Here is a 26,247-nt window from a genome sequence, read left to right as displayed (position 1 = left end):
TTTTGAGGAAAACATTCCAGGATTTTTCTCCATATAGTGGACTTCAATGGGGATCAATGGGTTGAAGGTCCAAATTGCATTTTCATTACAGCTTCAAAGATCTCTACACGATCCCAGCTGAGGAATAAGGGTCTTATCTAGCAAAACAATTAGTAATTTTCTAAAAAAAAAAATTACAATTTATATATTTATTACTTACTACGTCACACATCTGTGATTGTCGGGCTAGTGCAAGATGAGCATTTGTGGTTAAAAAAAACTGCAATTTGAACCCATTGAATCCACTATATGGAGAAAAATCCTGGAATGTTTTTAAGTAAATTATCAGAAAATTCTTTTATTTTATTAACTCATAGTTGCAATTCACTGACCTTGTTTTTCCATTTATTTTCTGTAGGGTGGAGTTCCAGAATAAATTCTACACTGGACAGGGCTTCAAGTTCATGCCTTTTACTTTTGACAGCATTCTGGAGGGCACGTTTGAAGACTAAACCATACCCACGTTCTCTCCCTCCCCAACTACCACACCTTCAAACCACAGGAGCCCATCAGATTGCTTGTGAGATTTGATGATTTGTGTGAACACTGTGAGTTTGTAAGGCTCTAAATCTCTCAGGTGTTCTACATCAGGACATAAACGGAATAATTTAAATCTAGCAGGTAAACTAGATGTTATTAGTTAAAGCTGAAAATAATCTAAGATAGAACTGCAAGATGATTTCATAACTCTTCGGTTCTTGCATCAATGTATATGGTATGTAATGACACAAACTCAAGTGGCGTTGCCATACATTGCATAGATGGAGATGTGTCTGTTTCTAGTATTTTTCCGGTCTCTTAAATTATTAGTTGTTTTTTATGTATCTTTTATCCTTTATGTTGACACATTTATATAATAGCTTTCATGCAAAGGGACCTCATTTCAAATGCAACTAAGAAAGCTTCCCTTGATAGAATTTCACAAGCTTCTGATATCCTTATCAAGCATATCTGAATAACATGCAGATGATCCCCCAGATTTATTGCAGATATTTGCATTCCCTCAAAAGCGTAAGTAAAGCGTAATTATATTTTAGCTGGCCTTAAACTGTGTTGCTGTTTTTGTGTGTTTTGCTATTGCGATTTAAATGCAAATACACATATAGACTCTGTTAATCTCATAAATCTGCTGCAGTGCCCACTTCTGGGTTTTTTGATCGTTGTTTATAAATGAGTTTACAACATGCACATGCATTGGCTCCTGAAGAAAATGTGTTGGTTTGCTAGATGCCAGAGGGAGTCATTGAGAAATTAACTATACCAAGTAAAAGCAGTAAGTGAAGCTGAGTGATTATGTCTGTTTTGTTTGTCAATAAATAGGAAGGAGTGGATCTGAACTCATAATTGAGTTTTTTTCTTTTGCATACATGTGGAAAAAATATCTGTTCATAAATCATGTCAATACATGTATGATACAATTAATTTAATAATCATTATTAATTATATATAGTATAATTATGATACCTAAAATATTAATGTTAATAAACATTAAATGATGTAATAATATTTCTGTTTTTTTTTTTTCCTAAGTGTTATTGCTGTGGTTTCAAATTAGTCAAGCTGATATTTGGAACGAAAGCACTCGTACTCTTGTGATATTTCTTAAAGCATTAGTTCACTTCCAGATTAAAAATTCATTATTTCTTCAGTTGAAAAGAAATTCAAGTTTTTTTCCATATGGTGGACTTCAATGGGGATCAACCGGTTGAAGCTGTTTCAATGCAGCTTCAAAGGGCTCTGCACAATCCCAACCAAGCGAAACGATCAGTCATTTTCTACAAAATAAAAAATTGTATATACTTTTTAACCACAAATGCTTGTCTTGCACTAGCTCTGCAATGTGAATCCGCAACTACACACATTGCGTTGGAAAAGTCATGCGTGGTTAGTTCTTCGTCTGTGTACTTCAGTCTGTCTGTGTACTCAAAAGGTTGTGTGAGTCTTAGAACTCCATCTCATTTTCTCCTCCAACTAGAAAATTGTCAGACGTTGTTGTTTTACCTCTTTTTTTAAAGAGAGTTTGACTTTCTTTGCACGTTCGCTTTGTAAACACTGGGTCGGTACTTCCACCTACATCACGCATGTGGGATTACGTAATGGGTGAGATAAAGCTAGTGCAAGGTATAATTTTTTATTTATTTTTTTATTAGAAAACGACCAATCGTTTTACTAGATAAGACCCTTATTCGTCGACTGGGATCGTGTAGAGCCCTTTGAAGCTGCACTGAAACTGCAGTTTGGACCTTCAACCTGTTGGTCCCCATTAAAGTCCTCTATATGGAGAAAAATCCTGCAATGTTTTCTTTTAAAACCTTGATTTCTTTTCAACTGAAGAAAGAAAGATATGATCTTGAATGACATGTTGGCAAGTACATTATCAGGAAATTTTTGTTCTAGAAGTGAACTAATCCTTTAATTACATTTCAGACAAAATTTTTCTATGCTAACAAAAAGTACCAAGCCATTCCCCCTATCCCATCTTAAAGAGTCCTTTAATCGCTCACACTTGCTAGAGAGGAAACTCCTACTCCAATGATGCTTGGCTGATAAGCAAACATCTAACTTTTTTTTGTTGTTTGTTTAGTGATAGTTATGCGTGAGTCCCTTGTTTGTCCTGAACAGTTAAACTGCCTGCTTTTCTTTAGAAAAAATCGTTCAGGTCCCACAAATTCTTTGTTTTGTTTTTTCAGCATTTTTGTGTATTTGAATCCTTTCCAACAATGTCTGTATGATTTTAAGATCAATCTTTTCACACTGAGTATAACTGAGGGACTCCTGCAAAGATTACAGAAGGTTCAAACGCTCACTGATGCTCCAGAAGGAAACACAATGCAGTAAGAGCCAAGGGTGTAAACTTTTGAACAGAAAATGTGTACATTTTTTTACATTTTGCCTAAAAATCATGTTTTTTTTTTTCATTTAGTACTGACCTTACATGTTTCCCAGATGACAAAATAAGTTAAATTTACCCTGATCTTCAAATTCAAAGTTTTCTCCGCCGACTCTTAATGCTTTGTGTTTCCTTTTAAAGCATCAGTGAGTGTTTGAACCTTCTTTGATTGAACATTTCTTTAATACTGAATCCCTCAGTTGTCCTCAGTGTGAAAAGATGGTTCTCAAAATCATACAGTTATTGTTGGAAAGGGTTAAAATACACAAAAATGCTGAAAAACCAAAGAATTTGTGACCTGAAGGATTTTTCTGAAGAACAGTGGGCAGTTTAACTGTTCAGGACAAACAAGAGACTTAACTGTCACTAAACCAAAAAAAAAAAAAACAGCTGTGGATCATTCAGGTAACAACACAGTATTAAGAATCAAGTGTATGTAAACTTTTGATCTGGGTCATTTTTCTAAATGGTTCTGCAAGGTGTACATTAAACTTAACATCTTAGTCCTGATGAATTAAATAACAAAGCACTTAGAGCACAAAGTTAAAAGTGTGCACTATATAGACTTGTTTATTGTAATGCCTATGGTGTTTCCAGTAATGCAGCGTGTGTTTGATAGTAATTCTCAGGATCAGGTTTACGCTTTAATGAGTCATGAATCGATTTTGAGCTGTTTGTCTCATACCCTTGTGTAAAAGAGTTGGTGGGCATGTGTTCTTGTATCTGTTGCCAGGCTCTAGGGAGGGTGGAGACTCCCCTTAAAGGGTCAGTGTGGGTGTGACCTTACAGTAAGTGATCACAGTCAAGGGCTGGACTAAGGAGGGAAAGGGAAGACCTGACGGACGGGCTTCACGAGGAGCTGTGGTCACACTCTTCCTTACCACCTTCACACTCCCACACATCTTGGAGAGAGAGCCCGCTTCCACCGTCTGGCCGAGGTCCCAGAGTAGACTTGAGGAAAAGAGGAAGGGAGGGAAAGTTTGAGGCATTACAGCCAACCTAGAGAGTAGTTGTAGAAGGTAGTACAGGTGACCTGAAGGAAAAATTAGTAGCTAAGAAGAGTTGTCGAAGATTGTTGCCTGCAAGTTGAAGTTGTTCCACTCTGATCGTTGGGTGTCTACTGTCATTCAAGTCTTTTTTTAGTACTTTATTTTTACCCCAGGACTGCGTTCTTGCACACCGGGCAACGAGTGTGCATGCTTCAGCTCTCTGTCTGCAAGTAAGCTTGTTTGCGTCTCATCCGAGTCTACTTGAAACCGAGCCATGGCCGACACAGAATTCAAACTGGAGCGTGCCGTCTTCGCCGAAGTCTCTGATGACGATGAGGAGGTCGCCTTGGTGCCCGCTGCCACCAAACCCGCCACCACCTCCAAGGTGTACAAGTCAAAACGAGGCGACGATGACGACGACGACGACTCGGAAGAAGAGGTGGACCTGGTGTTGGGCCCGGGACTCGACGGAGGCGGCAGCAGTGAGGCCCAGAAGTCTGAGGCCCAAGCTACTGGCATGATGGTCCTGGCACTCCTAGACAAAATCATAGGTGTGGTGGACCAGATCCAGCAGACTCAGACAGGTCTCGAGGCCAAGCAGGAGACCATGGAGAAGAACATGAGCAGCATCCAGACGGAGCTGGCCAAGCTTGCGAAGAGTCACGTAGGAACGGCCGGAACAGTCAACAAGCTCCTGGACAAGGTGCGGAAAGTGAACGTCAACGTGAAGAGCGTGCGCACGGACCTGGAGAAGCAAGCGGGACAGATCAAAAAACTGGAGAACAATGAGCATGAGCTCCTCAAGAGGAAGAACTTCAAAGTGCTTATTTTCCAGGTGAGTTTGACAAGAGTGTCAGATTGCAAAGTCTTGGATATCCAAGCCTGGCATTCCATATCTATTTGTCTTAACTAATGATACTAATCAGTCTTTTAGCTCATATTTAATTTAAAAGCAACTCAAAGGAACCCTCAAGCAATCCTTAGTCAACTGGCTCACTTTAGTAGGGTTTGAACCTGCTGTAGTTAGGTTACATCATTCCCAGCTCTAACCAATGGGCTAGGCCACATTCTGATTGTGGAACTGGAGCTAATTCAGGCTGGTTGTGAAAGCTCGTGTCCAGCTGGTCTGTGGTAGTTTTCTAGAAGAAATCTGAGTGTTGAAATGGCAAGTTAAATGTGACCAGATGTGCTTTCTTTTATTGTTCAGTTGTTTTTGCTAAATTTCCACTCAAGCTGTCATAGTAATCATGCAAACTTGTAGACATTTAGGGGAAAAAAATGTAATTTTATTTATCACTCAGACCGAGACGCATTAACAAATGACTTGATTTCAAACCAGCTGTAAATGTATAAATCTAATTTCAAGCTGTGTGTTTGAGGTGGAAAGACAAAAACAGAAGGTTTCCTCAATGATATGTTTCTTAAATCGATCGAGACCACTTATATAATTCATGTACTATACTAATATAATTGTGCTTTACTAATATAAATGATAAACATGGTTGTGCTGTTTTGCTAGGGTCTGCTGCATGAGTGTATTTGCAGTCTTTCTTCCCAGGTCTCTTTTGGAGTACAGATGGATTCCTCTGTAGGGCTTGGCCTTGAATTCCCCGCTCAGTATCATAAAGTGTCAGTCCACTCCTAAGTAAACCTTCAAAGCTTCCTTTCTAACCTCACAGCAACCTCTGAACAATGCTGGATCAGCACATACCATGAGTGAACTGCAAATACTGCATGTTCGTCAAAAGGAGACTTTAAAAAAAAAAAAAAAAAAAATCTATCATTCATTCTATTGTTCTATTGTTTTATCATTGTATCATTCGTTCTATTGTTTATTCTATCATTCTAACGTTCTATCTATATCTATTGTTCATTCTATTGTTCTATCGTTCTATCATTCGTTCTATTGTTCATTCTGTCATTCTAATCTTCTATCTATATCTATATATCTATCATTCATTCTATTGTTCTATCATTCGTTCTATTGTCCAGTCTATCATTTTAACGTTCTATCTATATCTATCTATTGTTCATTCTATTGTTCTATCGTTCTATCATTCATTCTATTTATCATTCTAACATTCTATCTATCGTTCATTCTGTTGTTCTATCTATCTATTGTTCATTCTATCATTCATCTATCATTCCACCTATTGTTCTATTGCTCTATCATTCTATTGTTTGTTCTAACGTTCTATCTGTCGTTCATTCCATCGTTTTATCTATCTATCGTTCATTCTATCATTCTATTGTTCATTCTCTGTCTGTCTGTCTGTCTGTCTGTCTGTCTGTCTATTTATTGTTCATTCTGCAGTTCTATTTATAGTTCACTCTTTTGTTCTATCTATCTATCTAACTTTCATTCTATCATTTATTCTATCATTCTATGTATAATCTATGTATCTATCCATCTATTGTTCTATCGCTCCATCATTCTATCATTCGTTCTATTCATTCTGTCGTTTTAACGTTCTATCTATACAGTATCGTTCATTATGTCTATTGTTCATTCTATTGTTCTATCGTTCATTCTGTATATTTGTCTGTATATCTATCTATCGTTCATTCTGCTGTTCTATCTATCGTTCATTCTGTATATTTGTCTAGATATCTATCAATCCTTCATTCTATCTATCTATCTATCTATCATCTATCGTTCATTCTGTTCTATCGTTCATTCTATCTGTCTGTCTGTCTATCTATCATTCATTCTATCTAACATCTATCTACCTATCTATCTACTGTTCATTCTGTCATTCTATCTATCATTCACTCTATTGTTCTGTCATCTGTCTGTCTATATGTATCTATCATTCTATTGCTCATTCTGTCATTCTATCTATTGTTCATTCTATCATTCCATCTATCTGTCTATCTATTGTTCTATCGCTCTATCATTCGTTCTATTGTCCATTCTATTGTTATAACGTTCCATCTATCGTTTATTCCATTGTTCTATCTATCGTTCATTCTGTCATTCATTCTATCATTCTATATCGTTCTATCTATCTATCTAGTAATATTTGGTAGGTTATCAGTGTTGCCATCACCCAAGTCTACTGCTAGATATCATTTGATGCACTTTCATCTAAAAGATTTGTTGTTGGATGAGTAACATTTACTACATATTTTTGTAATAAATTTATAATTTATTATGTACTATTCAAAACTAGGGGCCCAGTAGGAAAAAAAAGTCTCTTATGATCAGCAAGGCTGCCTTTATTTGATCAAAAATATAGTGTGAATAGTAATACTGTGAAATATTATTACAATTTAAATGACTATTTCTGTTACTATTAGAATTTATTTCAAATTATAAAACGGTTATTTCCATTCCTCAATTCTGATTGGTCAGCAGCTGTGTCGTATTCATGATACGGCACTGCTATGACCGCTTCACTCAACGGTTTTGTTTATCATTGAACCCCCTTAGCAACCACCCTTAGCAACGTAAACACAGCTGCAGCAGTTAGGGACTACTTTTTACAGCGGAAGGCAGTTAATGATTTTACTTTATGAAAAAGTACAACTTAATATATATAAATTAATATATATTTTTGATTTTAATATTTTTATTGTGTGGTAACCGTTTTATAAAAGCGCCGCTTCGCGCCGTGCCTAACAACGCCCTTCAGCCGTGATTTATTCATGATACAGCACGGCCTCTCGTACCTTATTGCTTAAATATAATTTAATCCTGTGATGCAAAGCTGAATTTCCAGCATTATTACTTCAGTCTTCAGTGTCACATGATTCTTAAGAAATCATTCTAATATGCTGATTTGCTGCTCAATAAACATTTATACATACAGCATTTGTTTGAAATAAGATTTTTGTGTAACAATGTCGAAGTTTCTATTATTATAAATTCGATCTTACTGACCCCAAATTTCTGAGTGATAGTCTTCTGAATGAAGATGTTTATAAGATTTAATTATTGTGTTTGCTCAAAAATATGATGCTTAAAATAGATTGCAGTGCTTTCCAGATGATGCACTCTTTCACAGATGTCTTAGCAACGTAGATGTGCTTTCTGGGAAATAAGGTAATTGTATACTGCCTGCACAAAGAGAAGCCCTATACGTTTTCTTAAAGGGATGGTTCGGAGTAGAATTGACTTCATTGCTATGCACTCCGAAGCCCATCTAAATACCCCATCCGAAGTTTTTTTTTTACCTTAGTCAAACATTTATAGAGATATTAGAGTTTTTCGAATTGCTTGTTACAGGAGTGAATGGTACATGTGATGTATCTCGTAAATTGCACCACTAAACGTGCAAGTAATCTTACCAAACTTGTACAGTAGTGTAAATAGGGTATGTACTCACAAAACGCTGCATCAGAACATTTGTAAGTCCACCATGAGTGTTTTAAAAACACGTTTTACCCGAGAACTACTAGTCTCAGAAACTACAAGTCGACGTCACTTCCCTGGTTTGAAAAAAGCATGTAAAAGTCCTCCTACTACATCTGTGTGCATGTCAACTTGTAGGAGGACTTTTACGTGCTTTTTTCAAACCAGGGAAGTGACGTCGACGTGTCGCCATTTGTAGTTTGAGACTAGTAGGGATCGGCTAAAACGTGTTTTTAAAACACTCATGGTGGACTTGCAAATGTTCCGATGCAGCGTTTTGTGAGTACATAACCTATTTACACTACTGTACAAGTTTGGTAAGATTACTTGCACGTTTAGTGGTGCAATTTACGAGATACATCACATGTACCATTCACTCCTGTAACAAGCAATTCGAAAAACTCTAATATCTCCATAAATGTTTGACTAAGGTAAAAAAAAAACTTCGGATGGGGTATTTACATGGGCTTCGGAGTGCATAGCAATGAAGTAAATTCTACTCCGAACCATCCCTTTAATGTGTCTCCCTCGCTGTGGTGTGTGAGATAGTTGGCTGTGACAGATAGTTGGCTGGCATTTGAGAGTATAGGATGAAGACATTAAGATTGATATCTATATCTTTTGCATGACTTAAACAAGGGGAAAAAGTACAAAACTCTCTCTCTAGGGCAATACCATTTCAAAAATTAATAATATGTAGCATTTAGGCATAATTAAGTCACCTTGTGGCTTTTGTACCTCATGGTTCCTCCCAAGTGTATGGTTTGCTCACCTTATTTATTCTAACTGAACTTACTGTACTTCAATAAAATATGAATATGCAACTTGCATAATGCAGTTCTCCACCATGTAGGCTGCGATGCAAAGAATCATCAAAAAAATATGAGAACATGTTACTGAACTTTATGAAAAAGAAATATGCATATAGACACCTTTGAGCTGAAAGTATGACCATGACATTTAAATACTCCATACAATGCCAATTCACGCTTAGTTAAACAAAATTGTGTGAACAAAATGGTTTTTGTGATTAATGAATAATGTTAGCAAACGTTTTTGTGCTGAAGTACTGTGTGCAAAAGTGCAACGGTGCAAACAGTGTTTGGCTGCTCTAAAAATAGCACCACACACTTCATATGTAGAAAGTGTATTCTTCGTGTTTTGCTTAAATGCTAGATCAGTGTGTAGGGTGTAGGATTTCGCGCAGTTGTAAAGAGAGTCTTGTGCAAGCGAGCTGGACTGTGTTGGAGTCAGATTAAGTGTGTTTAGAGCGTGCTGGATCGCAGTATGGACGGATGGAGACTCACTCGAGACCCCCATCCCCCTTCTAACTCTCTCTTACGGTCTAATTATAGTGCAGAATGCGGTAATGTCTGCAAAGCTACCATAACGACACTACCGTCAGTCCAGAGGGAAAGAGAATCCTTAAGTTTTAGAAGCACCGCTTGACTCTTAAATTGAGCTTTGTCATTTCTCACAGTTCTCAATATACAATAACAGCCATATTGCACGGCTAAAAGTGTGATATTGCGCTTATACAACAGTTTGATGACACAAGCATGTAAATACATTGGAAACAACAAGAGTGTCTTAAAAAAAACCTGTTTTGTGCAAACTACTTCCTTCCACTACAGATTCAAATTTATAGTTGACAAGTTGAACAGCTGAGCCCAAGCCTCTGTTGCAAATTGGAAAATGTCACTTGAAAGCTTATTGTATTAGAGTATTATGAGAGAGAAGGACTGAACGAGTGTGATTACCTGCATCTGATACAGCATTCATTCTTTAGCTCAGTCTCATATTCACAATAAAACATTAGCTTGATTGTCTGCTGAGGAAAGCGATATCTTTGTCGTACTATCCTTTCATCAGTTAGGGTGATTTGCGATGATAGCATTGCTCAGTGCATTTGTTGGCTGAATTTTACAAGGTGTTGTTTAAAGTAAAAAATAACTTCATTTAAAACACTGTTTCAGTCTCTGTCAATATAAAAGTCTTTACTGCTGATAAAAAATCTCACTAGAATATTGCACGCCTAGAAAAAGCCTCTCGGCCAATCATATTCGAGGACCAGAAAGAACTGTGGTTTAAATTATATCAAATATTTTAGATGAATATGAACTGTATTTTTAATAAACTATATTCATTTTATTTAAGTAAATAAACATTTTTCGTGACCCTTTTACAGTATTAAATATAGCAAATTACCTCTATTAGCCATTGTCATCTAGGCCTATATGGTAATATTGCTATAGCTGTTTGATTGACAGTGCAGTGGATAGTACATTACATAGTTATGTTTAATGACTCTTTTAACTCCACCAATGTCATTTTGTCCCAGTAATTAAGTTATTATTCCTTTCCATCTGTGATCTGACATTATTGTGCCAGAGCAGAAGCGTCTAATGTGCATGTAACATGTAGACAGACTGAGTTCAGTGTGTTCCAGCACTTTGCTGTTGTTTACCCTACACCGGCGTTACTGCATTTAGCCCCACTAACGAGTCATTTCCTTCCAGCGCTGCTCTGAGATGCTGCAGGGGGGAAAACAGTGGTGATGTAATTGGCCTCTAATGTTTTTAATGCAGATGGAACTGAATAATGGAAGATGACAGGAGGGAGTGAGGTCATTTATTGGTATATTTGTGAGATGTTGCTCTGTTTGCTAGTTCCCATCATTTCTCTAGGCAGATGTTGCCTAATGAGGTGCATTATAGTCTGTTTGGGATAATCAGAAAAGATGCACCAGAGGGAGCATATATGAAGAACGCTTTCTGTGTGCCTCTCCTGGGAATGAGCAAAATCACAAACATACATTAGCTGTGTGAAAAGCATGGGCTCTGTAGATATATGCAATCCATTCAATTTCCTGCATGTGTAATTAGATATGCATATTTATTCAGCAGTAGGCAAATGTTTACATATGTGACCCTGGACCACAAAACCAGCCAACAAAACACTGTAGGGGTCAAAATGACCCATTTTTCTTTTATGCCAAAAATCATGAGGATATTAAGTAAAGATCATGTTCCATTAAGATACTTTGCAAATTCCCTACCATACATATATCAAAACTTAATTTTTGATTAGTAATATGCATTGCTAAGAACTTCATTTGAACAACTTTAAAGGCAATTTTCTTAATATTTAGATTTTTTTTGGACCCTCAGATTCCAGATTTTCGAATAGTTGTCTCTCAGCCAAATATTGTCCTATTCTAACAAACCATACATGAAGAAAATTGAGCCTGGTTTTGAATATGACTGGTTTTGTGGTCCAGGGTCACATATACAAACAGTGGGTCCAAACGTCTGAAACCACATGTAAAAATGCTTTCAATTACAAGTTATATTACTAGTATATTGATTGACACAGAATTTGGAATAAAGGGAATAAATATGGGATTGTAGGAAAAAACATTTCAATGCTTTCAATCGCAATTGTATCACAGGGGAATTACACTGTATAAATTGTGGTTAATGTACTGCTGAATACGTTGTTCTGCTAATTTATGCTGTCCAAACCACAGAAAAAAACACGTGGAAGCTGCTAAACCATATAGAGAAGGACTTAGTAAGCAGGAAAGGGCACAATAATTGGTAAACTAAAGATAATAGGTGGTAAAGAGGTGTATGAGCAGTATTTATTAAGATATTAGACTAATATTTCACCTTCCTGACTGGAAGTGATAAGAACAAACACGAATGTTGTCAAGATTCTTGCTCTGGAAATCCTGGTTCAGTTTGGCCAACCACACATGGCTTTTGTTCCTCAGTTTTTTTGCACTCTTCTCCTTGATTTGTTATCACTTTTGGCAGTCTATAGTACTCCAGATGTTTTTCCTGGTTGGACCGATTAGTACAGCCCAAAACATGACAATAATTAACCATTTTTAGCAGCAATAATCAGCAAAATATGCAAGTTTCGTTCAGTTCAGTGGCATCATTTATGTTCAGTGCCACCAGTATGGCCAATTGATGCACTGTAAAAACAGTCTATTCAGATTCACTATTTGGTATGCACTACCATTCAAAAGATTTGTGTCAGACTTTTTATTTAAAGAAACTGATATTTTTATTCAGCCCAGATGGAGTGAACTGACATTTCTAATGTTTAAAAAGATTTCTATTCCAAATAATTTCAAATTTTGAGCTTTATATTCATCAAAGAAATCCTCAAAAAGTTTCAACAAAATATTAAGCAGCACAACTGTTTTCAACATTGATAATAAAAAGTGTTTCTTGAACAGCAAATCAGCATATTAGAATTTCTGAAGGATCATGTGACACTGAAGGCGAATAATAATGCTATAAACTCAGAATTGCATAGGAATAAATTCTGATTTTATATAGTTTCAAATAGAAAAGTTTCTAAATTGTAATAATATTTGACAGTGAATGCATGTGTGTGGGCATGTGCATATATGTTTGTGTGTGTGGATTGATTTGCTCAAAGTCTCAGTTTCAGTCTCTGGTGGAATGTCCACTGAGGCTGCAGGTTACACTACTGGCATTTATCAGATATCTATCACAGACTTCTGAGACCTACATAAATTACCCCTGTAAAACTGGACTCCTGTAGGTGACAAGTGTGTGTGTGTGTGTGTGTGTGTGAGAGAGAGAGAGAGGGAGAGCAAGAGTACACATAAATATTTCATATGTTATAAATAAATGGACATTTTAATTGATTTATTCAGAACTGACATTAGCATCATCATTCTCAGAAGCTATCATTGGAAGTTATTACCAGAACAATCCATGAACAGAACTTTCCGTTTTTGATTGAGATATCCACTGACCACATTTGAAGACTTTTTCATTGCATTATTTGAAATGGTTTGCTTTTGCAGCTGTGCACCTTCGGCTTGCCTACTATTAAGTGATGCACATCATCTGATTGGTATTACGTTCCTCGTGCACACAGACAAGGATATTGTGACAGCCGTGTCATTTCTACCGAAGTCTGATAAAAAAAAGGCTGAATGCTAAGTGGGGTTGGTGGAAGTGTCTGCTGGGTGGATGATGTTGAGGTGTGGCTGTGACTTATGGGGGTTTGCGTGATCTCCAACATTACGGTTGGCCTCTGCTCTATTTTTGCGCTGAATTCAGGGTATCATGTTTACCCAGACAGCAGTGTGTGTGTTCAGTTGTGAGCGTGTGTGTACAGTCGTGGCCAAAAGTTTTGAGAATGACACAAATATTAGTTTTCACAAAGTTTGCTGCTAAACTGCTTTTAGATCTTTGTTTCAGTTGTTTCTGTGATGTAATGAAATTTATTTACAAGCACTTCATACATTTTTAAAGGCTTTTATCGACAATTACATGACATTTATGCAAAGAGTCAGTATTTGCAGTGTTGGCCCTTCTTTTTCAGGACCTCTGCAATTCGACTGGGCATGCTCTCAATCAACTTCTGGGCCAAATCCTGACTGATAGCAACCCATTCTTTCATAATCACTTCTTGGAGTTTGTCAGAATTAGTGGCTTTTTGTTTGTCCACCGCCTCTTGAGGATTGACCACAAGTTCTCAAAAACTTAAGCAGCAACTTTTCCAATTTCCAATATTTATGTAATTCTCAAAACTTTTGGCCACGACTGTAGGTAGACTGTGTATTGCATGATACAGTAGTCTGGGGCAGAATGTGATGTTTGATGAATGGGCTGAGAATAAATGAGGCATGAGTTGCCACCCGTATGTTATTTGTGCATGTGTTTAAAAATGCATCAGAAGAGGTAGTCTTTATTTATTTTAACATGTTATGTAATATGTCAAATATGAGATACAGGAAATAACATCTGCATTCGTGTCCAGGTCTTGGAATTACTGCATTCTTTCATATCGCTTGCATGGGGCAGGGCTGCAGATGAATATGGAGCAACACTTAATATGGTAGTGCAGAGCCAGACTGGAGCTAAAATTCACCTTTACTTATAATAAACCAGGATTAGGAGTTATTTTATTGACCTGTAATGACCTAAATCAATCATATAAAAAAATCATTTTAGCAAATCCAGGTAATTTACCATAGAAATGTTTTTTTTTTTTTTATGGTTATGACTGTTATAGCACCAGCTGTGGTCCAATCTCCCTCAACTTTGCATGCTTGTTTAGAATCATATGTTGCATGCGCTTACCAGGTTTTGTGAAGTTTTCGTTTAAGCTTTATAGGCTTTTGGGTATCTTTGGACAGGCCCCTTTTCTAAACGACCCTAAAGGGTAAATCACAACAGTTTTTTGTCAATTATTGACCTAGAGAGTACAGAGAATTGTACTGCAGTGTTTTTTTTTTCAGATTGAGTGAAAAACTGAGGTTGCATAACGTCTTCCTATTAATGCCATTGTATGGTTCATTCAGACTGATTTGCGAATGCGCGCAAACACGAGGCAGGAACCAATCACAGCCGATCATAACCAGTCATATCCAATCATACTGTGATGGAGGCATTGCCCCATTAATTCCCAATTACCTCCCACATGCTTTAGGGGTCTGTTAAAACTTAGTGGCCTCAGGTGAGGCGAGAGAGACGCAGAGTCCCACTGTTACTTCACCTGCTGATGTCGCTGTTGGACAATTTTTTTTTTTTTTGAAAAATAAGTAAATTATACACTTTTTAATGTTATATTTTGTAATATTGGCAGTGTTTTACTATGCATAAGGAGGTTAGTGGGTGAAAAGCCTTTACCTCTTTGACATTATGAAGCCGTCAGATACATAGAAACAGCTGATGGCTCCTGTTTCAACCACAGTAGTTTAATATAGCCTTCAGCCAAAGAGAGAATTAATAGTGCGTGTTATTGTGCCTGTTTGATTCATTTATTAATGGCTTCTTTGAGCTTTGAAAAACTAGTGCATGTGCGCCTGTGGTTCTGGTGTCCTGACTGGCACGACACAGATCTAATCTCTTATGCAAGAGAGACAGTATTTTTATAACACCTGTTATAAAACCCATATTAAAATCATGGTTAAAGTTATTTATGGTTGTTTCAGGTTCTCAGTGGGAGTTCTGCTGTACAGCTGCTACTCAGGGCCTCAACCTTAACATGCCTTTCAACATCATGCCTCTAACACACACACACACACACACACACACACAGCTGTTATCTACTCATCACCGGCTGATTTGTTTAGCTGTATATGTAATGCAACTACAGCACCAAATGTTTTTAAGGATGTCTTGGTAACGGTTGTCATGGTGCCATGGTCCACAGATAGCTGATAATCTGGGTAATTGTTCGCCTGTTTTAGGGGGTTAGATGGGGATTCTTCTATATATACAGTATGGACTGACATTCTTTTTAGCCCAGAGCTTTGAGCAGGAGTTTGAGGGTATTACAGCACCAGACACACTGGCAGCAGCATTAATGTGGTGTTAATAGACACTGTATTACTATTGTTTTTACCAGTACTACATAATTGCAACCAGGAACCAAAATTAACTTTTTGAGAGAATCGAAAATTTACTGGCCATTATATATATATATATATATATATATATATATATATATATATATATATACACAAAGAGGTGCTGGTCATATAATTACAATATCTTCAAAAAGTTGATTTATTTCACTAATTCCATTCAAGAAGTCAAACTTGTATAATGTATACATTCATTACATTCATTCCACACAGACTGATATATTTCAAGTGTTTATTTCTTTTAATTTTGATGACTATAACTGACAACTAATGAAAACCTCAATTCAGTATCGCAGAAAATTAGAATATTACTTAAGACCAATACAAAGAAAGGATTTTTAGAAATCTTGGCCAAATGAAAAGTATGAACATGAAAAGTATGAGCATGTACAGCACTCAATACTTAGTTGGGGCTCCTTTTGCCTGAATTACTGCAGCAATGCAGCGTGGCATGGAGTCAATCAGGCTGTGCCACTGCTCAGGTGTTATGAGAGCCCAGGTTGTTCTGATAGTGGCCTTCAGCTCTTCTGCATTGTTGGGTCTGGCATATCGCATCTTCCTCTACACAGATTTTCTAAGGGGTTAAGGTCAGGCGAGTTTGCTGGCCAATTAAGAACAGGGTCCTTAAACCAGGTATTGGTAGCTTTGGCACTGTGTGCAGGTGCCAAGTCCTGTTGGAAAATGAAATCTGCATCTCCATAAAGTTGGTCAGCAGCAGGAAACATGAAGTGCTCTAAAACATCCTGGTTTACAGCTGCGTTGAAAACACAGTGGACCAACACCAGCAGATGACATGGCACCCCAAACCATCACTGACTGTGGAAACTTTACACTGGACCTCAAGCAACGTGGATTCTGTGCCTCTCCTCTCTTCCTCCAGACTCTGGGACCCTGATTTCCAAAGGAAATGCTAAATTTACTTTCATCAGAGAACATAACTTTGGACCACTCAGCAGCAGCCCAGTCCTTTTTGTCTTGAGACGCTTCTGACACTGTCTGTTGTTCAAGAGTGGCTTGACACAAGGAATGCGACGGCTGAAACCCATGTCTTGCATACGTCTGTGCGTAGTGGTTCTTGAAGCACTGACTCCAGCTGCAGTCCACTCTTTGTGAATCTCCCCCACATTTTTGAATGGGTTTTGTTTCACAATTCTCTCCAGGGTGCGGTTCCCCCTATTGCTTGTACACTTTTTTTTTTTTTCTACCACATCTTTTGCTTCCCTTCGCCTCTCTATTAATGTGCTCGGACACAGAGCTCTGTGAACAGCCAGCCTCTTTTGCAATGACCTTTTGTGTCTTGCCCTCCTTGTGCAAGGTGTCAACGGTCGTCTTTTGGACAACTGTCAAATCAGCAGTCTTCCCCATGATTGTGTAGCCTACAGAACTAGACTGAGAGACCATTTAAAGGCTTTTGCAGGTGTTTTGAGTTAATTAGCTGATTAGAGTGTGGCACCAGGTGTCTTCAATACTGAACCTTTTCACAATATTCTAATTTTCTGAGAGACTGAATTGGGGTTTTCATTAGTTGTCAGTTATAATCATCAAAATTAAAAGAAATAAACACTTGAAATATATCAGTCTGTGAATGAATGTATGCATTATACAAGTTTCACTTCTTGAATGGACTTAGTGAAATAAATCAACGTTTTGAAGATATTCTAATTATATGACCAGCACCTGCATACACACACACACACACACACACACACACACACTACCAGTCAAAGATTGAACAGTAAGATTTTGTTTAATGTTTTAATGTTTGCTTGCCAAGCCTGCACATATTTTACACAAAGTACAGTAAAAACAGTACAATTTTGAAATATTTTTATTTAAAATGACGGTTTTCTATTTGAATACGTTTTAAAATGTAATTTATTCCTGTGATTTCAAAGCTGCATTTTTAGCATCATTACTTTATTCATCAACGAATCCTGAGTTGATTTTACTCGACTGTTTTAAATATTGATAATAATAATAAAATCTTGAACAGCAAATCATAATATTAGAAGGATTTCTGAATGATCATGTAACACTGAAGACTAGAGTAATAATGCTGGAAATTTAGCTTTGATCACAGGAATAAATTATATCTTAAAACATTCAAATAGAAAAGTTATTTTAAATAGTACAACTTTTTCAGAATGTTACTGTTTTTGCTGTACTTTGGATCAAGTCAATGCAGGCTTGGTGAACAAAAGAGACTACTTATTTTTATTACATTGGAACTATTTAGCCACATTTAAGTGGAAAATAGCGCAGGTCACTGTGTTATTTAAAACACTGCATCTGTCACAAAAAAATATATATATAAAAAGCAACTGCTTTTTGCTGCATTTTTCCTTCAGTCAACTTAAAAATGTAACCACAGTGAAAGTTTAAACTTCCTAGAAGAACTTCCACTAAGAAACAGATTCTGGTATTGGCCTTGTACCCAGTGACTCAACTTTAGGCATTTGGTTTGTTAGGATTGGTACATTTACAATAATTGAAATTGTTATATTTACAAGAATCTTTCTAAAAGTGGACTTTCCTGTGCATGTGATTGGGTTTTGGCACTTTTAGCCTTAGTACCGGGTGAAATGTTCCAGTAATGGCAAGAAACTGAATAATTTGGAAAGAAATGGAATGATTTTAATGATTTTGACAATGGTTTACTGCATTAAAAGTTGCCTGTTGCTTTATAAGAGAAAAGTTTTATCTTTGCCAACTGTAAGAGTCCTTTCACACCAAAAGGCTGAAGGAAAAGCACTTACTCACGATTTCTCTCAACATGAAAGTATCAGTGAATAAATGTAAAAACAATGTAACTTGTGTTACTTATTTGAAAAAGTCAAATATTTGGTTGAAAATGTAAAAGTAATGCATTACTTTACTAGTTACTTGAAAAAAAAGTAATCTGATTATGTTACTGCGTTACAAGTAACGCGTTACCCCAAACACTGAATATCTCTGATTCAGTTGCAAAATATGATGTAATCCATATGGTATTTGCTAATTTTCCGTATTACTCAGCAACTGGTATTTGTTGTGGCCAAAAAATTGTTTTGGAAAAAGGATCTTTCCAATTATGTGATTTCCTCCCCAGTATTTACATTCTCAGTAGCTCTGTGTGTTTGCACTGAGTTCTCTCTGTTGGCTTTGGCTGTTTGCGGTGTATGTCCAATGATCACTGCCCATTTCCAGCATTGTGTAACACCTCAGACATCTCTGTTCCTGTATATTCTGGCTTGTCCTGGAGTTTTATGATGTTTATTGAACCAAGGTTCACATAAGGACTTTCTCTTTTCCATCAAAAACCGGAAATGGTTTGTTTTGACATTGCAAATGACTGTAAAACAACAGCAGCTGCTGAACTGGCGTCACCAAAGTCAGCCAAGACATAAAGTAAAGCTCACATCTAACACTATGCAGTTTATGTGGGATTTTATTAGGTGTCTCTTATGTCTCGTTCTCATACACACAGCACATTACCTGCAGGTCTTCAGTCCAGTGCTTGTCTCTAAGCAGCCTGTGAGTCAGTCAGTGGATGCGGTTACTATGGTGACAGCATCAGCATGTACTGGCTAGGGTGCAAAACAGAAGAGTGATACATTAATAGGTGGTTAAGGAGTGAATGAATGAGCACTGTTCAGGGAATGAGACAGGTGGAATGCAAAGAGAGGAAAGGCCGGACTAAAATAACCACACATCTTTAGCCTTCACAACCACATAAGGAACTGCATGCAAGTTTACAAGGACTTTCACTGGCGCAGTGCCAGAGAAAAACATATTCGGGGATAACAGAATCATTTGAATGTTTATAAACTATAAGGAGAGCTCTGTATAATGTCTATTCTTCTTTTGACCAGCAGAGGGTGTGCTGTACATTTGGATACAGCCATTATGATCAAGACACAAAATAAAGCAGCTGTCTTTAACATAAATTTACATAAGATGACAACTTACAAGCTGAGCTGGGAGTTTTGCCTTCTCAAAAAAGTATCTGTTTTATAGATAGCACATTTGTCCTTTTTCAAGCACAGATGTTTTCAAGTTGTGTTCGAATACCAAATAACTTATGTTGGCTTGTCTTACTCAAATGTAAAATGACTTCGCATTTTTCTGTGTGTGCTTGAATGAGTGTATTTATTTGAAGCCGTCCTCCAGGGAAATTCTGGGATGCCTTTTTTCTGGATGATAAATCTCTTTGGATTGCTCACACGGTTCTGGTTAAATGTGCAAGAGAGACTGAATTAGAGCTTTATCATTTCAGTGTTTCAGAGGACTTTGATTCTTTGCTTTATAGGTGATACAGTGCTGTTTTTACTGCCATAAAATGCACTTGGACACTTAAGTCACACAGTAATATAACATTTATTTTATTTTAAACAAATATATTATTAATATTTTTTATAGTTTTGTTACACATTCTAAAACTATATATGCACCTGAGCTTTGTATGTGTGTGTGTGTTTGTTCAAAAATATAGAATTGATATACACTACCAGTAAAAAGTTTTTGAACAGTGAGATTTTTAATTTTTTTTTTTTTTTAAAGAAGTCTCTTCTGCTTACCAACCCAGTATTTATTCAGAGGAGGACAGAAGTGAAGTATTTTTACTCTGCTTTAAAAGTACTTTTCAAGTGTCTGTTCTTTATCAAAGTGTTTTTCTTAAGAAAACTTTACTTCACAACATTATAAACTCCAAAGCATAATATTGTCATTATCATTTAATACTTAATTACATTCGATATCTATTATTTTCTTACTTTTTACTCAAGTAAAAATAATTCAAAGATTTACTTGAGTACTACATTTTTTTTATGTTCTTAAATATTAAAGGCAAAAAAACTACTTTTATTTATGTAATGTAGTAGAGTAAAAAGTATGATATATTATGCTTTGGAATGTAGGGAAGTAAAAGTTTTCCAAAGATAAACACAAAGTACAGATACTTTTTAAAATTTACCTGAGTAAAGTAAAAATACTTCACTACTGTCCACCTCTGCATTTATTTGATTCAAATTACAGAAAAAAACACAATTTGAAATATTTTGACTATTTAAAATAAATATTTTCTATTTGAATATATTTTTAAAATGTAATTTATTCCTGTGATTTCAAAGCTGCATTTTAGCATCATTACTCCAGTCACATGATCCTTCAGAAATCATTCTAATATTCTGATCTGCTGCTCAAAAAACATTTATTATTACTGTTATTATTATGCTGAAAACAGCTGAGTAGAGTTTTTCAGGTTTCTTTGATTAATAGAAAGTTCAGAAGAACAGCATTTATCTGAAATAGAATTCTTGTGTAACATTATAAATGTCTTTATCATCACTTTTGGTCAATTTAAAGCATCCTTGCTCAATAAAAGTATTCATTTCTATAATTTCTTTCTCAGAAAAATAAAGTATACTGACTCCAAACTTTTGAATGGTATAGTGTTTAATGTTTATAAAGCTTTTTATTTCAGATAAATGCTGATCTTTGGATCTTTCTATTCATCAACGAATCATATAAAAAATTTTTACTCAACTGCTTTAAATATTGATAATAAAAAGAAATATTTCTTTAACAGCAAATTAGCATATCAGAATGATTTCTGAAGGATCACGTGACAGGTGACACTGAAGACTGGAGTAATGGTGCTGAAAATTTCACCTTTGACACAGGAATAAATTACATTTTAAAATATATTCAAATAGAAAGCAGTTATTTTAAAAGTATTTCACAATATTACTGTTTTTGTTGTATTTTGAATCAAATAAATGCAGGTTTGGTGAGCAGAACAGAATTCTTTAAAAAAAAAAACATCTTACTGTTCAAAAACTTTTGACTGGTAGTGTATATTGTTCAAAGTCTGTTTGTATGTTATATATTAGATATTGTTCAAATTTGTAATATATCCACTGTTGTATAATTTAAAAAAAAAACTAACTTTGCAAAATGTTATAAAAGTGTTCGCATTCACAGTGCCCTCTAGAGGGAGTGCTTAACTCGTCTGTGAACTCGATATGATTTTAATAATGGCCCATATTTAAAATTAATCACATTGACATTTTCTCATTCTAGTTGCATAGAAATCAGTTCATTATCTTACTACAAAGCTCCTCCACCCGTGTAATCATGGTCATTATCTTTCCCAGTGCCTCGACGAGTTATAGCACGTCCTGAATTCCAAATATCAGTCTATCTGCATTATCTGCAAACGAGGACCGAATGACTCAATGGGATATAATACAACATGTTAAGAACAGGTTTAGAGGGTAACAATATAGAGTGATATAGAGTACAATCATTAAACTGTTAGATACTGTCAGCTGTCATTATTATTTTGTCCACGTTACGTTTTTATCCTGAAAGTTAGCCGTTTTCTTTGAATGTGCAAGACTTCCTGTTCGTTAGCCGCTGTTGGGAAATAGAGTGAAGAATAACAAAGTATAGTAAACGGTAAAACTGTTTCCACTACAAACCAGTGTGTTTATAATTAAGATAATAGGCCTACATTAAAATAATATGATAAGACACACCTGTTTGCAATATCAAGCAGCAAAACAAGCTGTTTTGTACAGCTAGAAATAGCTAGACACGGATGAGCCTGGAAGCCTTGCATATAACATTTACAAATGACAATGCCCCCTTTATGGGAAAATTAGGTGGATATATAGACATTTAAGAAAACCAGCCACCATAAAAGCATATATCTTATTATTGTAATTGATCAAATCAAGGACAAATATTGCTAAAATATTGGGCTCACCCCCTGTACAACCCTGTTATCCAGCCCTCAAAAGAAACTAGCTGAAAAGCTCTGGTTAAAAGGGTCATGAATCCCCCTGAGTATAGACAGGAACAAAGCCTGCTGATTATGCTCATATGAAACATATATTTGCACATACTTGCTTTTTATATTCAGTACTTTTTGTCTGACAGTAATACTGAAAGTGAAACGTTCTCTGATTCACTGTGGTATGAAATGGTGCTATTAATGCCTAATTCAAATCTGGAAGTTCAAAAATATTCTGATCTGTCTGGTCTAATCTTAGTTCCTTAATCTTTCTCATCTTTTCTCTCAGGACAAGGTGAAACCGGTGAAGGTCTCTAAGAAGCCAGTGGCTGCGGGAGAGGAAGGAGAGCTTGTGCTGAGTGAAGGAGGAGAGGAAGAACATGGCTCTGAAGAGGAAGTTGAGGTAGAGGAGATCATAGAGGAATCTCGTGCTGAGCGGATCAAGCGCAGCGGCCTCCAGAAGGTGGAAAAGGTGAAGATGGCCTTCAGCAAGGAGCAGATGGAGAAGACCAGACAGAAAACCAAGGAGAACCTAGAGAAAACCCGAATGAGAACTAAGGAGAACCTGGAGAAGACACGTCAGAGAACCCGAGAGAACTTGGAGAAGACCAAGAAGACCCTGGGCATGAAGATGGGTAAGATAGGAACAAAGATGACGCCCACCACTGAACGCCGTGAGAAGATCCGTAGCTCCAGAGAGAAGATGAAGAAGTCACTGACGCCTGACCACACCATCTACGCCCGCTCCAAATCAACCACCTACCGCGTACCGCCCTTCACCTTCCACGTCAAAAAGGTCCGTGAGGGTGAGATCGAGCCCACACCAGAACCTGAGGAAGAGGAGGAGCAGGTGGAGCAGAATGAGGAGGTCCAGGAGGGTCTTGCAGTTCAGGAAGGAGGCCTTGTGTCAGGGGTGGAGGAAGGTGAACTGGTCAGTCTTGACAGCCCAGAGATGGAGGCCTTACTAGAGGCGGCTGATCAATCACGGCTGGCGTTCCAGGAGACGGTGAGGCCAAGAGAGAAGGCCGGACAGTAAGTCCAACATGATGAATCCTGGGAAAAGCTCAATCCAATGGAAAAATAATGTGGAGGTCTGGAGATAAATAAGGCTAAAAGGATGTAGGGAACTGAGATGTGCTTGAGGACGGTTTAAAGAGTTAACGAATGGAATCGACTGGACCTTTGGATGAACATTTTGTTTGTTTGTTTCTTATTATTCTCTCAACCCCAAGGTTGCATTTTTTGTTTTGTTCAATTGTCAATCTTTTAACTGACCAATGGTCAAGTGTGTGTATGCTCAAAAAGATAAAATACCTTATAACAAGATTTAATCTACATTCAAAATCTTAAAAAAAACAAACATATAGTATTTTCAGAAAAGGTGGATGTGAGGAGTTTTGCACTCCGTAAGGATATTTTCATAACACTCTCATGGCATTTAGTTCCTATTAGACATTTAACATGAACTTAATTTGTAATCAAGGCTACCCGGTTGCAGCCAGATATTGCCAATATATATTTATATAAGTGCCTGTATTTAATAAACACCTTGTGTTCTTTGTACTATCATGTGATGTGACGGCTGCTTATTTCAACAGTGTAAATTAATAGCAGGCCCTATGGATCTTGTAAAACGTCTGGGCTTTGTTTTAATGCCATGAATGTTGAAAGCTGTTGAAAGTAAAAACTTTAAGGTGCTAGAGAGTTGTCTGATAGAAATGTTGTGAGGGAAATTAATTGTAAAATATTCTAATTGAAGAGAGAATACACAAAAGGAAAGAAACATTTATAAATATCTACTGCTGACTGAACTTTTTTCTTTTGAAACTGAAAGATTTAATTATGACGTGGATATGGCGAGTTGTTTTTGTGGTCTAATCACTGGTTTGAATGTAATCCCAGCTCCAAAGGTTTTAAATGCTTCACTCTTGGACTTGCTTTAATTGACGTCTACAGATGGCGCAATCTGATCTTTGATCTGTACATGTAAACAAGAAGCTCTCAACAACCTATAAAATCAAGCGGAATATCACTCTTCAGTTTTATTCATTCTGAGGTAAATTCATTTGAATGTTTACCTTGTTTGTACATATACACTTTTACATGCTCAAAGTAAAACTGGTATCTTTCATACACACAAATAGATAGAGTATTAAGTGAACAGGGACCTACTCAATGGAAAAGTAGTGTTGATATAATAGTCATTGTGTAGTCCAGCTCACTGAAGTAAAGAGAAATACATCATAGTTGTTTCCTGAGTATTCAGCTCCATTACTGACATTTCATTGTACTTTAAAAGCTTTAATGTCAAACAATTGGCCCACGTTATTGCATATAGCTTGACTAGACTAATTTTTTACAAACACACTCACTGAAAACACATTTTATATCATGCTTTTTATGATCTGGTGTTATGAGAAAATGAAGGTCTGAATGAAGCTGCTTATGGCTCTGCTGTTATCCTTGTGAGATTTGTGGCTGTATAAATGGATTTTAGATATAGGTTGCTTTTAATAAACAAATAAAAGTGCCCACCTTTGTGCTGTGAGACCTGAGTCTCTCTCTCTCTCTTTCATTCTCTACTGACCTGTTTACAGCTATCAGAGAAAGCAGAAGCTGCACACTGTAGATCATTAGCACCTGTGTTATTGCTCTGGTGAGCAGTAGTAAAAAGTGGTATTGTGATGAAGCAGACATTGGCCACAGACAGATAAACAGTCATGACATACAGCAAGGCATCTGCAGTCCAATGTGGATGTTTTCTTTCAAATTTAGTTTTTTTTTTTTTTAAACATGAAAAGATGTCTATATGGTATGTGAATATGGACATTACATTCCTAAAAATAATGCAGCATTCTTTCAGAGAGTGTCATTGTATGACAATCAAGATATAAGAGTCCATTACAGTGAGGAATAAAACACCTCAGTTTTTTTTTTTTTCCAGAAGCCCAAATGGCATAAATATGCAATCTGGTATTTATAAGGTCAGAAGATGTAAGGTTACATTCATTCAATGAGATCTTTTTATAGTCTGCATTACAGACTAATGTTACTTAAAGCAGACATAACACACAGTTTCAGCCAATCTCATGTTAATGTTGAGTAATTATAGAGTAGTACCTACTGCATCCTTCATATCTCTTAAGAGTCTTTAGTTTTGTTAGATTTATCAAAGAAAGATACCGCTTACGTCCCAATGTGCATACTATCCATCCTAAATTCTATGTGATATTAGACATTACCAATATTATTTATGGCAGATAGGGTGTATAGTATCAACATTGGGACGCAGGGACAGTTTTGACACTTAAATCCAAAAACAGTCGAGTTCCTGCAGGCGTGTCGTGGGTGGAGCTAAAGAGTCTACAAATCTCTACAAAACACAGAAATTAAATGCAGTTTCACTTACCACCTGCAGTTCCGAATCATGACCAGGATCGTTTATCACTTGGAACCATGCTTGGAACGGTTTATCTTTCAGTATCAAACGACGGCCTTTTTTATAAAGCAGTCGTCACCGAAATGACGGAAACAATCAAAAACACTTGCTAAACTCCGTTGCTGCCCCGGATAACAAACTGCATCTACTGTTCACGTAACGCTTGGTTCTTTGGGAGACTTAACTTAACGTTCCCTCACAACAACAACAACAACAACAACAACAACAACAAAAAACACACTTCTTTGGAGACATTCTTCTCGAGTCTCCTCGGCAGCGCTGCACAGTCAGTGATGGGCGCGCTCTTGCTCTCGCTTTAGTCGATGTGTGCGCGAGCG

At 36.7% G+C, this 26,247-nt stretch overlaps 2 protein-coding genes across 6 annotated transcripts in view; both read left to right on the top strand.

The window, feature by feature from the left end:
• atp6v0a1a (ATPase H+ transporting V0 subunit a1a) overlaps positions 1–1,545 on the top strand; it is a 36,844-nt gene extending 35,299 nt beyond the window's left edge. For all 5 annotated transcript variants that reach the window (XM_073841502.1, XM_073841493.1, XM_073841486.1 and 2 more), the window contains one exon: positions 398–1,545. In XM_073841502.1, the coding sequence (XP_073697603.1) occupies positions 398–491 (94 nt within the window). In that variant the 3' untranslated portion in view covers positions 492–1,545. The remainder of the gene's footprint in view (positions 1–397) is intronic.
• Positions 1,546–3,762: 2,217 nt separating this feature from the next.
• Positions 3,763–25,018, top strand: cavin1a (caveolae associated protein 1a). Its single transcript, XM_073833276.1, has 2 exons — positions 3,763–4,753; positions 22,760–25,018. The coding sequence occupies exons 1-2, from the start codon at positions 4,193–4,195 to the stop codon at positions 23,504–23,506; spliced, it is 1,308 nt and encodes a 435-aa protein (XP_073689377.1). The 5' UTR covers positions 3,763–4,192; the 3' UTR covers positions 23,507–25,018.
• The last annotated feature ends 1,229 nt before the right edge of the window (positions 25,019–26,247 follow it).

This window comes from Garra rufa, chromosome 1 (genome assembly GCF_049309525.1).
Source record: "Garra rufa chromosome 1, GarRuf1.0, whole genome shotgun sequence".
NCBI lineage: Eukaryota > Metazoa > Chordata > Actinopteri > Cypriniformes > Cyprinidae > Garra > Garra rufa.
Note: the sequence above shows the minus strand (reverse complement) of the source record. Positions and strands in the feature narration are given on the sequence as shown.

What these genes read in the sequence shown, in the direction of transcription:
- cavin1a (XM_073833276.1), top strand. Translation starts at nt 4,193, where the DNA reads ATGGCCGACACAGAATTCAAACTGGAGCGTGCCGTCTTCGCCGAAGTC. An exon ending in TCAAAGTGCTTATTTTCCAG is followed by an intron (nt 4,754 to 22,759) that starts GTGAGTTTGACA and finishes CTTTTCTCTCAG; the next exon opens with GACAAGGTGAAACCGGTGAA.